The following is a 16785-nucleotide window of genomic DNA, read 5'->3' on the forward strand; positions in this document are numbered from 1 at the left end:
GGCCAATCCAACGCATTGGATAGCTGGTCAATCAGAGCACACTTCGCTTTTCAGACCAATGATCCTTGTAAAAATCGACACGTTTCAGAAGGTGGGACATAGAGGAGAAACAATAATGTGCAGTATGTGGAAAATAATGTCTTTTTTTACCTTAAAATGCAAAAACACATTTCATTACACCAAATACACAAAATAATGTTGATAATATGACCCCTTTAATTATATATTTTAAAATGTAGTTTTTTTTCTGTGATACACAGCTGAATTTTCAGCATCATTACCCCAGACTTCACTTAAAGCTGTAGTAGGTAACTTTTGTAAAAATATATTTTTTACATATTAGTTAAACCTGTCATTATGTCCTGACAGTAGAATATGAGACGGATAATCTGTGAAAAAAAATCAAGCTCCTCTGGCTCCTCTCAGTGCTCCTATTGCCATTTGCAGAAAATCATGTGCTCCCAGTAAGAAACAACCAATCAGAGCTGCGGTCCGTAACTTTGTTTGTGTTCAAAATGTAGAAAAATGTATATAATAAGCGAGTACACCATGAATCCATTTTCCAAATCGTGTTTTTAGCTTGTCCTGAATCACTATGGTGCACCTATAATAAGTTTTTATATTCAGACTATTTTAGATTGCTTCGGGGGTACCGCGGCGGAGTAACCCAGTACTTTTGTGATTCTTCATAGACATAAACAGAGAGAAGTAGCTCCGGCTACAATGTTCTTCTGCAAGACGCAAGCAGTTCTGTTTATTAACCGCTAGAGCGTCAAAAGTTACCTACCGCAGCTTTAAAGGGGGGGTGAAATGCTATTTCATGCATACTGAGTTTTTACACTGTTAAAGAGTTGGATTCCCATGCTAAACATGGACAAAGTTTCAAAAATTAATTTGTACGTTTGAAGGAGTATTTCTGTTCCAAAAATACTCCTTCGGGTTTGTCACAAGTTTCGGAAAGTTTTTTTTCGAGTATGGCTCTGTGTGACGTTAGATGGAGCGGAATTTCCTTATATGGGTCCTAAGGCACTTCTGGCGGAAGAGCGTGCGCTCCCGTATAGCAGAGCAGAGTGAGGCTGTGCACAGACATTCACTGATCAGAGCGAGAGTGTCTTGAAATGTCACAAAAGGAGTGTGTTTTTGGTTGCCAGGGCAAGACAACCCTGCACAGATTACCAAAGAAAAAACAGAATTAAGGGACCAGTGGATGGAGTTTATTTTTACAGAGCATCAACAGAGTTGTGCAAATGTTTTTGTTTGTTCCCTGCATTTCTAAAATGCTTGTTTTACAAACATAGCCCAGTTTGACGACGGATTTGCGTATCGTTTATTTCTTAAGGATGATGCAATCCCAACGAAAAAGGGTCACGATCGTGTGTTGGAACCGCAGGCGGTGAGTAAAACTGCTTCAAATATCTCTGCCTCCTTGTTAGTGCGTCCGCCTCCCATCAGAGACCCGGGTTCGAGTCCCGCTCGGAGCGAGTCGTTGCTGCTGCTGCTCTCGTTCAGTTTCAGCCTTCACAGCTGTCACAGCTTCCAAACGCTCTCAACGCAACTGGCGCTCGTAATTCTTTAGCTCCGCCCACACGTCACGCCTCCAGGCGCTCGTGTTTTTCCGGGAAAAATCGGTACAGACTATCTTTCTCTTATGAATATAATAAAACTAAATACTTTTTGGAGTTATGAAGGATGCAGTACTACTCTATAGGTACTCAAGATTAACAGGATATTGAGTGAAAACGAGCATTTCACCCCCCCTTTAAGAAATAATTATAATATGCTGACTTGCTGCTCAAGAAACACTAATTTTTATTATAAATGTTGAAAACAGATGTGCTGCATAATATATTTGTGGAAGCCTTGATATAAGAACAACTTTTATTTTATAACAAAGTGAATGTGTTTTAAGCATTTAAAAAAAAATCTTATGAAAAGTAGTGTATGTGAGCTAATAAACCACCATTATCTTCATCATTAGTTGCAATCCGTTAAAGTAGTGTAATTTAAATGAGTGCTTTCTATCTCGTCTGTGTCATAGGTGTACTGGACCCCAGATCCAAGATTGTATTGGGATGCTGGACAGGTAAACACCTAGATGTTTCCTTAGCTGTCATACCATTCTTGCCACTGATTTTAAGTTTATATAAATAATATTCTATATGCAGGTTAAAAGCAAAGTATTTCATAACAACATTTCTCACAATCTAACTAATAATCAATAAATCATATACAGTCAACACATTACATAATCTTTCCAAGTAGGCTTTTATTTATTTATTTTATTATTTTTATTTTTATTTTATTTAATTTCTTTCAAATAGGAGCGTTCCATACCTTTGTTGCCCATTTAGTGTATTATTGAGTTAATTTGAATATGTAATGATTATGTGTTATGATAAAAAAAAACAAATAAACATGGCCCTATTTCTGGAAAAGCATTGGTCCTTCTTAAAAGTTCAGGTTTTTACTGAGAGTTAACACGTTTTCTCACTTTTATAATTTTAATAGAAAAATAATATGACTGAGAGTAGATGTGGTTGTGATTGCATCGATAATGCAATTTCCCTTAAAACAATGCAGTATTTTGCATACTCTGAATTGTTCTAACAATATATTACGGTATATGTTTTAAATCATTGCATTTTCCTCTAGGACTCCTCTGATTGCAGCTGGGGTGATTGGGGGGATGTTTGTGGTCGTAATTGTGGCCCTCGGGTTTGCTATCTTTTTCCGACGGAAGAGCATCAAGAAGAAAAGAGCTTTACGCCGCTTCTTGGAAACAGAGGTGAGAGCTCAAATCGGGCAAGATTTAAAATGATTTTTAATTATTTGGTTCCAAAGAACTAATCTGAAAAACGTGGTCTCATGAGACGCAAAGAAAACAGACAGAAAACTGGCCAGTGAAATTGTTGTGGTGGTGCATGGATGGGTCTGTGTTGTATATAGCCAGTCTCTTTTTTCCATTTGAAAGTGCCTTTTTCACTTCAATGGCGGGAAACCTCAAATGGAATAATGGAGATCTTTTTTAGATCCTTAAATGGAAACTTATGAAAGTATTTCAAAATGCTCTGCAGCCAGTATGTGTGTGAGTGTGTGCATTTGATATAAAGTTAAAGTCAATATTATGGAATCTGCAGTTCTGTTAGGTGTTTAGAGCACCAAGTTGATCTACTGTTTCAGTATCCACTTCTTGCAGATAAATCTATTGTTTCAGGTTGATTTTTTTTTTTTTTTTGGAAGTCAAAAAAATATATACTCAATAATATTAGGATTTTTAATCAACTATATAGAAATTAGGTCTTTATATAAATGGTGGTTTACTAGCGGTCAAAGTGTCTTTGCAATCAGTAGAGGGAAAAACTCATCAGAGCCATCAGAAAAGAATGAGAATGTAAGAGATGAAGGGTTAATATTTTGAAAGTTAATTAGTTTATTAAGTTTAAGTGTGAAAATTAACTGGAAAGTGTCAATGAAAGTGAATTGCCTTAACAAGTAAAGATCTATTGCCCATATAAAAGGGTTGAAATCTAGGGAAAAATAGCAATCTGAACTCAGAGGTCCAGAGCGGACGTGAGGGAATATTTGGATTCCGTAGCTCACATAGATAATGAGGTTCAAGACTATGAAAAGCCTTGAAGGTTAAAGAAGTATTTTGAACTGAATACATGATGAGATGGGCAACCACTGAGGAGTGAAATGAATAGCACTTTGTAATTGTGAAAACTCTGTCAGTTTAATTGTGCATGTTTTTTAAAGTTGTTGTAATTTGGAAGTGTTTTCGTGGCAAGGCAAATGAAAACAGACAAATAATTTAACTGTAAATAAAGCAAACTAATTGTTTTATATTTTTCAGCGGTCTTTAAAAGTGAGATAATGGTTGAATATAATGTCAAAAAGTATTGTGGTTTTGGATGGTTTCAATACAGATATCTAGTTTGTGGCCCTAAAAGCTATTTAAGGCATATGAACTTGGAAATTGGTTTGGGATTATAAGCCATTCCAATAACCTCTTGATAAGTCTAAAAATCAGCCAAGAAATGGTGAGTCAAATTAAAAAATATCACTGAAAGAATCTCTGTATAAACACAGGCTTTACTCGAGAAGCAAAGAAGGGAAATCAAAGACTGAGCAATGCAAACTGAAAACTTAAAATAGGCAAAACCCAGACTATAACCAATTGACTATATTCATACAAGATGTTAATAATGAAATAAGACAGAACATGAGTCCATTATATAGGGCTAACCTGTGGCTGGTAGATCAAACTGAAGTAGACATTGTAGTTATGTATGAAATTGTGAATATGTTGAGTGATTCTGATGTTGATTATGTCTTTTGAGAAGCTGGTGGAGCCTTTAACGCCAAGCGGCACAGCGCCCAACCAGGCACAGTTGCGTATACTTAAAGAGACAGAGCTTAAGAGGGTCAAGATCTTGGGAATTGGAGCCTTTGGCACTGTTTACAAGGTACTACATTAACGTTTATGATTTGTGTGTTTTATGTGTTTCCTCAACATTTTTTTTTATTTTTTTTATACAAGTTAACATATAATTGACTTTCCTTGCCATCATCTTTTTAAGGGAATCTGGGTGCCAGAAGGAGAAACTGTGAAGATTCCAGTGGCCATAAAAATACTCAATGAAAGCACAGGACCAAAAGCCAATGTGGAGTTTATGGATGTGAGTAATTTACAATTAAACCTTACTTTACTTTTTACCATCATTTAAAAAATAAAAATGCAAGGGAATGGATTTTCCTTTTCGCCAACAGTGCAAATCAAATAACCGACGCAATCATTTCAGGAAATGACATGCAATAATGTGTGTGTTTAAAATTAGATGAATATAATGTAACTAACCAGCTTAGACTATTGCTTTTAAGGCTATATGGCCTTTGATTTGATAGCTTAACATCATGCATCATGCTGTTCACATGAATGACAGATTGTTACACTTATTTTCAGGCTTATTTTGAAATTGCTTTCTGCAATTGCATTATTGCATAAACGTACAATATAGTAAAAGTAAAAAGTTTGGGGTTGCTAAGATTTTAGAAAGATGTCTGTTTCAGGATTCTTTAACAAATAGACATTTCAAAAGAACAGCCTTATTGGAAAAGTTGAATTTAATCAATCCCTACTGAATAACTGTAAAAATATAAATAAACATTTAATATACTGACCCTTAGCCGTTGTGCAGTGTAACTGTACACTCTTTCTTTTTTGTATAATAAAATTGTGAATTATATAAGAAAAGTCTAAAGCCGAACATTTGAAATGAAACCTGTGACCTTTAAGCTGTTTTCTCTTTGTATGCTTTGTGATGTGCCAGTGTGCAAGTTTCTCGGTTGCTTCTATGAAGTGCGAGAGAGACTGAAACTGAAACTGCAGATTCAGACCTTCTCCTACAGGCATACTGGGCCTCTCTTGTGGTTTTGGACGTGTTTTAAATCATGATTTTAATTCGGTTTCCCTGAAATATATTGTATTGTATTTTGAGATACTATACGATAAACCCTGTTCATGAAAACAGCACATTTAAAGTCTTTCTGCTTTTGTCTTCTAGGAGGCGCTAATCATGGCCAGCATGGAGCATCCTCATCTAGTGCGTCTTTTGGGAGTCTGCTTTAGTCCCACTATTCAGCTGGTAACTCAGCTGATGCCCCACGGCTGCCTGCTGGACTACGTACATGAACACCAGGAGAACATCGGCTCGCAGCTGCTGCTCAACTGGTGTGTGCAGATCGCAAAGGTAGGAGTTCCCATGAACAAGTGTGTTTTTGAACGTTCCTTGAAAAACATTGTCTCAAATAATGAATATAGACAGATGGGTGGGTGGATGGATGGATGGATATCTGAATGTAAACACCAAGATGTGAATTCAATTTGTGATACATAAAATGTGCATACACAATATGACTGCTTTAGACATTGAAAATATGTATGATGCAAAGCATTGTTTGCTAAAACGTAATTTGTTTTAACTACTCCCACTAAGCACATTAAATTGTTCCATCATATTTTGAACCATATTGCCGTCATTGTTAGACAGATACAATCCACTTTCAAGACCTCATTCAAGAGCCACAATCACTTGGCAGTTTGAGATTGTTTACCAGCATGTCATCTCTCAGAGTAGATAGCAAGTTTAAAGTTGAATCTGTGTTTGATTTCTCACCTGCTGCGGTCCTTGGGATATTAATCCCTTCAATTGTCCATTAGAAAACCCTGCTGTGTTCACCCAGTGACCTCTGATTCCTGCCTACTCTGTTTAGATATTGGCATTGAGCTCTTCTGTTGTACAGAACCTGTATGTAGTGCAAGGGCATGGGCTCCTCCTCCTGCTGTGTTCTTGGAAAAACTAGAGACTTATTTTATTGTGAGTGAATTTCCAGACCTGTTGCTTTCTCACGCCTAGACCTGGGGAACATGTCGGCTAAGGTGAAGAGAGAGTTAGATGCCAGTAAGAGAGGAGACTGATTTTGGCACCTGCTATGTTATTTGAGTTGGATAACAGTATTTTTAGTTTCCCATTTTAACTTGCTTCAGACTGATTCCTTTTTCTCCTATACTATCTTTTATAGCATTGCTTATTTACTTAGCATCTTTTGTCTGAGAATACAACATCTGAATTAGTCATTAATTATCATTAGCACAGACTCAAGACCTTTATAATAATAATTTTATAATCATTTTATAATATATTACAGCAGAAATGTATATATATTGTCATTTTGCGTATATCTTGACTAATTAATCATCACAATTACAAAATTGATTTAGAATTGCAGGATGAATAAATGAGTGCGCTAATATGTGGTCTCTAACATTGTCTGTCTCTCTGTGGATAAAGTGTGTGGCTATGGTAGAACCATTTGCATATTTCAAAGCTAACTTGGCATCTAAAGTGATATCCTCTATCAGATGATGGGTGTCATTTGAATAATTCCCAGCATCTAGCACTTCTCTGCCAGGAAAACAAGAATGCCAAAATCAGTGGTGTATAAAGTACCTGAAAGCCATACTCAAGTAAAAGTACAGATAACTTACCAGAAAATGACTTAGAATTTGAAGTTACCATTTAGAATATTAAGTGAATAAAAGTCTTGAAGTATGTTATATTTATTGTACTTAAGTGCAAAAAAGTAAGTTTTTTTAAATTCTAAACGTAACTAAAAGTAAAAGTGCAAGTAAATGGAAAATGGAAATTAAGCGATTTTACATTATGTGTGTGTGTGTGTGTGTGTGTGTGTGTATGTGTATGTGTGTGTGTGTGTGTGCTCTTGTTTTTGTGACATATCAGGACACAACTCTGTATAATGACATGGGTATGACACAGGTATTACAAGGAGAGGGTGTCTTATGAGGATATAAGACTTGTCCCGACTTTTCAAAAAGCTTATTAATCATACAGAATTCGTTTTTTTTTTTTTTTTTTTTTTCTGTGAGGGTTATGGTTAGGTGTAGGGTTGGTATAGGGCCATAGAATATACAGTTTGTACAGTATAAAAAACCATTACACCTATGGGATTTCGATGTCCCCACTTTTCACAAAAACAAATGCATGTTTGTGTGTGTGTGTGTGTGTGTGTGTGTTGTGTGTGTGTATAAATGTTCATACACAGCTTGAGTAGCAAGATTGTGTTCAGTTTTAACTCTTTCTTCCATTTTGTATTTTTAGGTAAGAATAAGAAGCACTCCATTCAGTAATTGTCTTTCATTCCAACATAAGAAAATATTTCTGGAATGTGCATCTGAAATAGCATTTAGTATTTACACAGTTTAATGTACAGTATTTTAGAGGGGGCGTGGATGCATTTAATCTGCAGTTACAAATGGATAAATAATGTTTTGTCTTTAACATAAAACGTTTAATACTGATATTAGAAATTATTTAAAACATTTTTAATGTGAAAATAAAACAGCATGTTGTTGTTGTTTTTGGGGTTTTTTTTTTTTTTAAATTGACAGCAAAAGATTGTTAATGAGTGAGTCACTGAGATTCAGTTGATTAATTCAAACTGCTGATTCATTCAGGAACAAATCATTTGACCATGTTAATGAGTGAATCACTGAATCACTTGTTTTTGGTGCTTTTTAGGAGTCTAATTTGCTAATGCCAGACCACTGATTCGTCAAACCTGCTGGGTTGCAGTCTGTGTTTTTCCGACTTTATTTTGTAGTAAGTAACGAATATCTTTCGGGAAATGTAGTGGAGTAAAAGTAAAAGTAAAAGTTGGCTGAAATATACAAACTCAAGACACTAAAGTACAGATACTCCCAAAAAATACTTAAGTACTGTAGCGAAGTAGACTTTTATTATTCCGTTACATTACACCACTGCCCAAAATTAGAGATGTATTGCAAAAAAACAAGTTATCATCACTGCTTCCATTTAGATTATTAGCTAATCATGTTCAGTTCTTAGTGTTTAGTGTTTCTTAGCATAGTATTTTCCTACATGAAGCAATTTACTTTCATGTACAACTGACATTGTAAAGTTTCCTCTTTCATATCTTAAAAAACAGTTTACCTAAAGATACAAATTTACTGAAAACGTACTCGCATTCAGGCTATTGAGGATGTAGATGAGTTTGTTTCTTCATCAGAACAAATTTGGAGAAATGGCATTACATTACTTGCTCACTAATGGATCATCTGCAGTGAATGGGTGCCGTCAGAATGATAGTCCAAACCGCTGATAAAAACATCACAATAATCCACAAATAATCCACACGTCTCCAGTCAGTCTACTGATTTATTGTGAAGTGAAAAGCTGCATATGTCGTATAAAGAAATCCATCCAAGCGATTTGATGACCTGGGAGAGTACATTTACAGCAACTTTCTATTCCTTTAAGACATCCACTAATGCATATGTTGTTTTCTAGCTGAGCAAATGCAACTCACTAGTGGGGCATCAGGTCCCCCACCCCTTTTTCTGCTTTTTCTCTATTCAAATCAATTTAGATATATTGTTTATTAAAAAGCCTTTCTGTTTGTATATTTATTTAGTTTAAATCACCTTTTTATGTTTATGCTGTTAAAAGCTGGCATTCATCTTTTTCCATCCCCTCTCAAACCATCCCTAATCCAAGCTAAATAAGTGCATTCATTCAGCCTGCTGATCACTCTGGAAAATGCAGAAAGCCTCTGAAACCCTCCAGTTAACACAAGGTATCCGCCTCACTAATAGATGTGTGGAGTTTGGGTTTGGAGGTCTGATTTGATCATTCATTTCAAGATGGTTGACTATGAAAAGAGCTGAGGTGTCCTCATCACAGATAAATGTGAACTGGGCTAATTCAAGCTGCCTGCAGCTGATGGGACTCTGTGCTCATGAATGATTTAGTAATGTTTGCTTTTGAAGATGTGGGCAAAGGAAGAAATCTTGATCCAGTACTGAAATAATACTAATATTTTAATGCGGATGTTTTTCCATTCACTCATCTGATTTCAGTCTCATATAGGATTGTGCTTTAGCCAACTGTGCTTTAGCCAGCTATAAATAGTTTTATGTGAACATCTTTCTTTTTGTCTGTCTTTCATAACACATTGTCTTTGAAATTTGTCTATTTCCACATTTGCAACAGATGTGGTTTTAAGCAAAAGGCAAGTCTTTTTCAGTCTAAAATTGAAAACTGATTGTAATATATTGCATGCACTGTCATTCGGTTCATTAAATTTACATTAAATTTGTCTTTCATGTTCCAGTTTCCAGGGTTGTGTAGAGTGAATCTGTTGCATAACATAATTTGTCATTTGAAAAATCAGTACAAATGCGACAATTGCAAGCATGTATCTGAATACATCATGCAGTGGTTTCCGCTGTAAATTGTCAAATTAGTTTTTCAGAAATTTGCTGCTATTGCAATAATTCTGGTTCATTCAGGCTTTTAAGGCCCATCACAGCTTTTCATCACAAATTATGATAATATCTATATATAAAAAAAGAAATAATTTGAAAATAAATAATTCAAATTCAAATATTTATTTTGTTTTTGCAAGACGTCTCTTATACAGTATCACCAATGCTGTATTTATGAATAAATATAACCTATTTATACAGCATATGAAACATGGCTTCATGTAAATTGCAATATTGTATGTAAACACAATCATGTCAGTAAAGTACTATTAAAACTTGAAAGCATGCGCCAGTGTAGACACAGCATGAAAATGAAGTTTGAAGTTGATTTTGTGTCGATGCTTGAAAACTGGATTGATCATGTATGAAGCAAACAGCATCAAGTTCAGTCTTGAGTTTTCATAAATAACAAATTATGTTTACGCATCTTCTTTGGCCAGCTAGCTGCAAACTTTCATGGGTTTGAGGCTTAGCAGAAAAGACATCATTTTTTTCTTTGTGGAGCGTGACGCAGTTAGTCATCATTGTCTTTGTTCCAGCAGTGTGTGATGGACACCGCTCCTGTGTATTTATCGCAAATTATACCATGTTGTCTGATGAACCTCCTGTGCTGCCCACGCACTACAGCTTTTCAGACAGTATGTAGTCCTGTTATCCTCCTCCTCCATAACACATCAAGGAAACTGACAACATTGTTGTGCATGTAGATTTGCAATGTAGGTTGAAGAGCGTTTGCAGTGCAAGAGTAGTGAATAAACTAGGACTGATCACATAGTTATGCATTAAAAGAATAGTTCAGCCAAAAATTTACATTTGCTGAATATTTACTCACCCTCACGCCATCCAAGATTTAGATAGTTTTTCTTTGTTTTTTTGTTTTGTTTTTTCCATTGGAACAGCTTGAGAAAAATGTAACATTAAATTAGTTACTCACCATTGTATCCTCTGCATTGAATGGGTGCCATCAGAATGAGAGTTCAAACGTCTGATAAAAGCATCACAATAATCCGAAAGTAATCCACACAAGTACTAATGTCTTGTAAAGCAAAAAGCTGCATGTAAGAAACAAATACATTATTAAGGCAGTTTAACTTGGAAGCTAAATTCACTGGTTTTAAGTCCATAATCCATAACCATGCTTCCTCCAGTAACAAAATAAGTTATTATAAAATTATTTATTGCATTAGCTACTATGAACCAACAATGGACAATATACCATATTTTAAAGAACAGACAGACATCCAAACAATGTAAAAAAAAAAAACATAATTAATAAATAAATTAAACCTTATAATAAAATATTACCATTATTGTTATGTTACCAACAACCTTGCCCTCTGACCCACAACACATCTTTCAGAGTATGTTTTTTGCTGTGTTCTTTCATTCAAACACTCTCCTGCCCTCTTCTTTACAGAAGCAGCTTTCGCTCTCCGATTTTAATTAAGCCCCGATGGTCATGCACGTCTAATATTTGTTATTTCCCTTGCCAGAGGTTAGAAAGAGATGTAATAGGGCACTGCGGGAGCCTCTTCTCTTTTGTTTAGAGAAACTTTAACCTCTAGTAGTGCAGATGTAAAAACAAGAGAACAGAGGTTAGGGATGCTACTCGAATGCTCTGCCCTGCTTACATGCATGTCACGCCAACGCTTGGACCTGCTCCTTACGCTAGCCTGCAAGACGCCTGTAATACTAAATGCCGGTAGCTTTTGACAGGGTTTGCTCTTGCTTTAATCTGACTTCAGTCAAACTGAACACACAAAGAGCTGCTTCTCACTGCCTAGCCCATCTCTTTGGTTGAATAGAGAGCTTCTGTATGAAAAGAAACATTAGAGGCCGGCAGCAGTAAAGCTCATCATTTGAATGCTAATTCAACTAGATCCAGCTTCCTTGATCCCAGAATGAAGATCATATTGGAAGATTCAAGATTGCAGTGTTGGATACTGTTCATGACAACGTCAACCTCCTGTAGTGTTTCTGCTGACAATGGTTAAAATCTACCTCATATTTATTTTTCATTTGTATATTTATATTCAACAGCCATACAATATTTTGAACATTAACTTGCTAATGGTTCCTTTGGTTTTGAATTGATGCTGTGTAAAATGTCTGTGTTTAAATTAACTGTGATATTCTAATATGGTAGAATCTTGAAATCAAAAATACAATTTTTTTATACTGACCATTTTTTGAGAAAATAAAATTAAATGTGTGTGTATATATATATATATATATATATATATATATATATATATATATATATATATATATATATATATATATATATTATTTTATTTTATTTTATTTTTATTTTTTTCACTCAATATGTGCATGCTACATGGATAGCTTAAGATATTCTGCATTATATGTTGCATTTCTTCTTATGTGTGCAGAGGGAGAGAGTAAATGTGAGAGAGTGTGTGTAGAAAGTGTGCAGTGGCGGCTCTCAAAGCAGTGTATGTAGTGCCGGCGTGTGATGGATGGGTCAGTGTCTCTCTCCATATCACAGAGAAAAATTATTTTAACACAATGTTTCCGACTCGGTGCTTGTCTGACTCATGCATGTTCACATAAATTGTCAGACAGCTGCATAAGTAGCTCTGAGCAGTGGTAACTGTTGCCTCTGGAAGAAAAAGTTGTCAAATGACATCTCGCAGAGAGTCGTGAATTAGTCAAGGGTTTTGGCTGGTTGAGAGATGCTTGAAATGCACCATTATGAGGGCAAAGAGCATCATTTTTCATTGGTAGGACTTTTTTTTCTAATCAAAAAAAAACAAAACAAAAGATGTTTTGCCTGTGATGATTTTTAGAAAGCTCTTAAAAGCATGAATTGCAGTCAATGTAAGCATGTCATGCACTGAATTATATATTCATATCATAATTGCATATATTTTAGTATGCTGTTTATTTTATTATTAGATTTCACAGAATATTTGATCTTAATGTTGCAAGTGTGTATGTTCAATTAATATAGTTTAGTTTGAAAATGTTCCCATTAATAACTCTGATTCAACTATTTATTTGCATGAATTAATTTGCATCATCACTCAAAATGTTAACAGAAGTCTCTGTGTGGCATGTTTATTGTATTATATATACGTGTGTGTGTGTGTGTGTGTGTGTGTGTATGTGTGTGTAACACAAAAGTTGTCACAGTTTAAGATCAGTACACAGTCATTGCTGGCTTCACACTTTTAAAAAGTGTTGCTGTTTTTAATATGCATCGTTACATTGGTGCATATAAATGAAAATAATTAATAATCATTCTTCCTTGAGTGAGTTTAATTTAGTCTTTTTTTTTGTTTCTTGCAACCCAACGTTTCTCTTTTTCTTCCGTTCATTGACATGTTGGCAGGATATCCATTTTGTCATTGTGTAATTGTGCTGAAAATTGCCAATTACACAGCAGAACTCAAACAAACACATTTTAATGACTATTTGTACAGTGTTTTTTTTTTTTTTCCAGTGGCCAGTATTCTTGCGATTTCACTTCAGCTTCATCCTCAATGCTCAATTCATGTGTTGTTGTCCTTCATGGTGCTGTCGTGTGGCCACAGACATTTCTATCATGACTCTGTTCAGCACTTAGTACAAACCCACAGGTCCATTTCCTTGAACCTCCCTATCAGAGATTTTCTTCAAGCAAATGCTGAGATTCAACAACCCTCTAGCACAGCTCCCATCTCCTCCCAAAGGCCTGGAAGTTGCATTTTAATTGAAGATTAACATAAAGCCATAAATCATGAGCAAACTTCTGTAGAGACACTAAGATGAGTATTAATGCACAGTGACCCAAAGCAGCAAAATGGAAGTGAACATGGGTAAAGAGAAATAAGGAGACGCTATTAAACTTTGATTAGATGTCCCACTAATTTACTGTCTATCTTTAGGAAGGGAATCTAATTTGACAGGACCATATTTAAATCCCTGATGTATTTGTATAGTGGTGGTCTGTATGAGAGGTAGAGAAGTAGCTTTACTGTAATGTGGTACAGTATGATCTGTTTTACTTGTTGCTATGTGATATGAACCAGGACTGTGCCCCCTTTTTGTCTCCTCTTTGGCAGGGTATGATGTATCTGGAGGAGAGGCGTCTGGTGCACAGGGACCTCGCGGCTCGTAATGTCCTGGTGAAATCTCCAAACCACATCAAGATCACTGATTTTGGACTTGCTCGACTCCTGGAAACCGATAAAAAAGAGTACAGTGCAGATGGAGGCAAGGTCAGTGTTTGAAACATGCATCAAAATGCACTTCAGGGTAAAAGCAAATCAAATCCAAAGATGATTTATGGAAAATCAGCAGTATTAATTTGTGTTAGCCAGCAGTTTTTCTTGTAAAGCACTTTCTTAAATCCTGAAATTTTGATGGTTCTTATTGGGACGCTCAGTTAATGTTGCATTTTATACCTTCCCTGAATCAATTAAAGTATTCTTCATTATTATACAGTACATCCTTTAATCAAAACTATCTAAATTGTCATGCTGCATTGATATGGAAATGCACTACTTTTTTTCTACTCTAGATGCCCATTAAGTGGATGGCCCTTGAGTGCATTCACTACAGGAAGTTCACACATCAGAGTGATGTATGGAGCTATGGTGAGAGACACAGTGAAGCAAATTTTGTTTAACTACTATTTTTTCTTTCTGATCAAATTTAGAAAAATAATATTATAATATGTATATATTATTTATATTATAATATTAGTATAATATAATATAACATTGGAAGCAGAACAGCGCTACACATGGGCATCTAACAGTGCCACACAGTTTATTTAAATTTTGTGTTCTCAAAGAATTCTATTAGCAAAATTAAGGATTAAATGCAAATTAGCATAGCTGGAAGTATAAAACTTTTGTATAAAACACAAAAATGGGATACTGTTTTCTACAAGGTAATGCAAGTAAATGTAGGTGAAGACAAGACGTTCTCTTTAAGTTTCACATACACCTCCTGTAGTTTCATTTCCATCATTCTAGCTATCAGTGGACTATGTTTCACATTGATTCAGGAGTGACTATCTGGGAGCTGATGACGTTTGGAGGAAAGCCCTACGATGGGATTCCTACACGTGATATTCCAGACATCTTGGAGAAGGGCGAGCGTTTGCCCCAGCCGCCCATCTGCACCATAGACGTCTACATGGTGATGGTCAAATGTGAGTCATATTCTGAGACTTTCTTGCTTTCCTTTTTATCGATCAATAAACTGTTGTTATTTTTCAACTCAGTTTGGTGGCACAGAAATGATGTACTTCACCTAATCAAATGATGCTTTGCCATTGTGCTAATGAAGTTAAATGTAAAAAGTGATAGCCAAATCTGGTACTTTCTTCTTGGATTTGTTTTCACTGTTATATCCAGCTCTCTTTATGCACTTGCACTCTATTTGTTTTGGCACAGTCAAGAAGTGAAAAGAGATGAATATTAGATCTGTTCGTCATAACCAGATTTGACTGGAAGCCGCCGTTTATGATTTGCTTCAACATAACAATTATAACACCTCAGAGAGTGTAACATTCTTGCATGAAATCCGCTTTTATTGCTTTCAATGTGTGTAATGTGTCAGATTGGAGGGTAAATTAAATGGAATTAATTAGGATCTAGCTAATTTAATATATGCAAATATATAAAATGCATGCGTATTCATTTATTATATGAAAATGTAAACATAATAAAACTACACTGACATACAGTACAATCAGAACAATTTTACTTGCTAAGTGTTACGGATTTACCGTTGGCCTGTCTTCACCTCCAGGCTGGATGATTGATGCTGATAGTCGGCCTCGGTTTAAAGAACTCGCTGCAGAGTTCAGCCGCATGGCACGAGACCCTCAAAGATACCTCGTCATACAGGTGGGGACTGCTTAACTTCTCTCTGCTTGAAATTTTGAAACGTTCCTGGAGTTCAGTGGATAATACTGTATGTCATCTCAGGGGGACGATCGCATGAAGCTGCCCAGCCCCAACCACAGTAAGTTCTTCCAGAGTCTTCTAGATGAGGAGGAGCTGGATGACCTGATGGATGCTGAGGAGTACTTGGTTCCTCATTCCTTAAATGCTCCTCCCACTTCCCATATGTCACACCCACATGTAGATGCAAATCAAGTAAGCACCATGGTACCACAGTCTATGTCACTTCACAGCAGGAATCAAAATACAAACAATAAAATGTTTTTAATTTTATTAATTCGATTTTATTTCATTGTTTTATTTAGTTTTGCTAATTTCTGCCCTTTCCTTAAGACATCATGTGTTTTAATTCCTAGTACATTTATGGACATAATTACATAAAAATGTAAATTCTTCTTTAACATAACCATTGTTTCCAGGTTTTACAATAATGATAGATTTTCCATCCCAGTTTATCAGCATGGTTTCAAAACGTTGTGTTTGTTTATTAATATTGTTGGTTTGTTTGTTCGTTCATTCACCTATATGATGAAAAATGACTTACATTCAAAAAGTCTGAGTTAAAGTTTTGGAATAAGTCTCTTATGCTCACCAAGGCTTTATTTATTTGATCAAAACATACAGTAAAACAGTCACATTGTGAAATATTATAATTTAAAACAACAACATATATCTATTTTAATATCTTTTAAAATTGAACTTAATCCTATGATGCAAAGCTGAATTTTCAATAGTATTACTCCAGTCTTCAGTGTCAAATTATCATTCAGATTTTTTTTTTTTGGGGGGGGGGGGGGGGGGGTTCTTTCATAGTTCAAACAAACAGCATATATTTGAAAATATTTTGTAACAATGTAAAAAAAAAAATATATATAATATATATGTTTTCAAAAAAATGCTGTATATATATTTGCTTTTACTTTAGATCAATTTAATGCATCTGTGCTGAATAAAAGTATTAATTTCTTTCCAAGAAGAAAAAAAAAAAACTTGGTCAAA

At 35.3% G+C, this 16785-nt stretch overlaps 1 protein-coding gene across 1 annotated transcript in view; it reads left to right on the plus strand.

The window, feature by feature from the left end:
- Positions 1-16785, plus strand: part of LOC127948436 (receptor tyrosine-protein kinase erbB-4) — a 158851-nt gene that overhangs the window by 133221 nt on the left and 8845 nt on the right. Inside the window, exons 16-25 of the mRNA XM_052544872.1 lie at positions 2039-2083; positions 2653-2785; positions 4344-4466; positions 4581-4679; positions 5565-5750; positions 13933-14088; positions 14391-14466; positions 14883-15029; positions 15632-15729; positions 15811-15981. Coding sequence (XP_052400832.1) covers positions 2039-2083; positions 2653-2785; positions 4344-4466; positions 4581-4679; positions 5565-5750; positions 13933-14088; positions 14391-14466; positions 14883-15029; positions 15632-15729; positions 15811-15981 — 1234 coding nt within the window. The remainder of the gene's footprint in view (positions 1-2038; positions 2084-2652; positions 2786-4343; positions 4467-4580; positions 4680-5564; positions 5751-13932; positions 14089-14390; positions 14467-14882; positions 15030-15631; positions 15730-15810; positions 15982-16785) is intronic.

Source organism: Carassius gibelio, chromosome B1 (assembly GCF_023724105.1).
Source record: "Carassius gibelio isolate Cgi1373 ecotype wild population from Czech Republic chromosome B1, carGib1.2-hapl.c, whole genome shotgun sequence".
Classification (NCBI taxonomy): Eukaryota; Metazoa; Chordata; class Actinopteri; order Cypriniformes; family Cyprinidae; genus Carassius; species Carassius gibelio.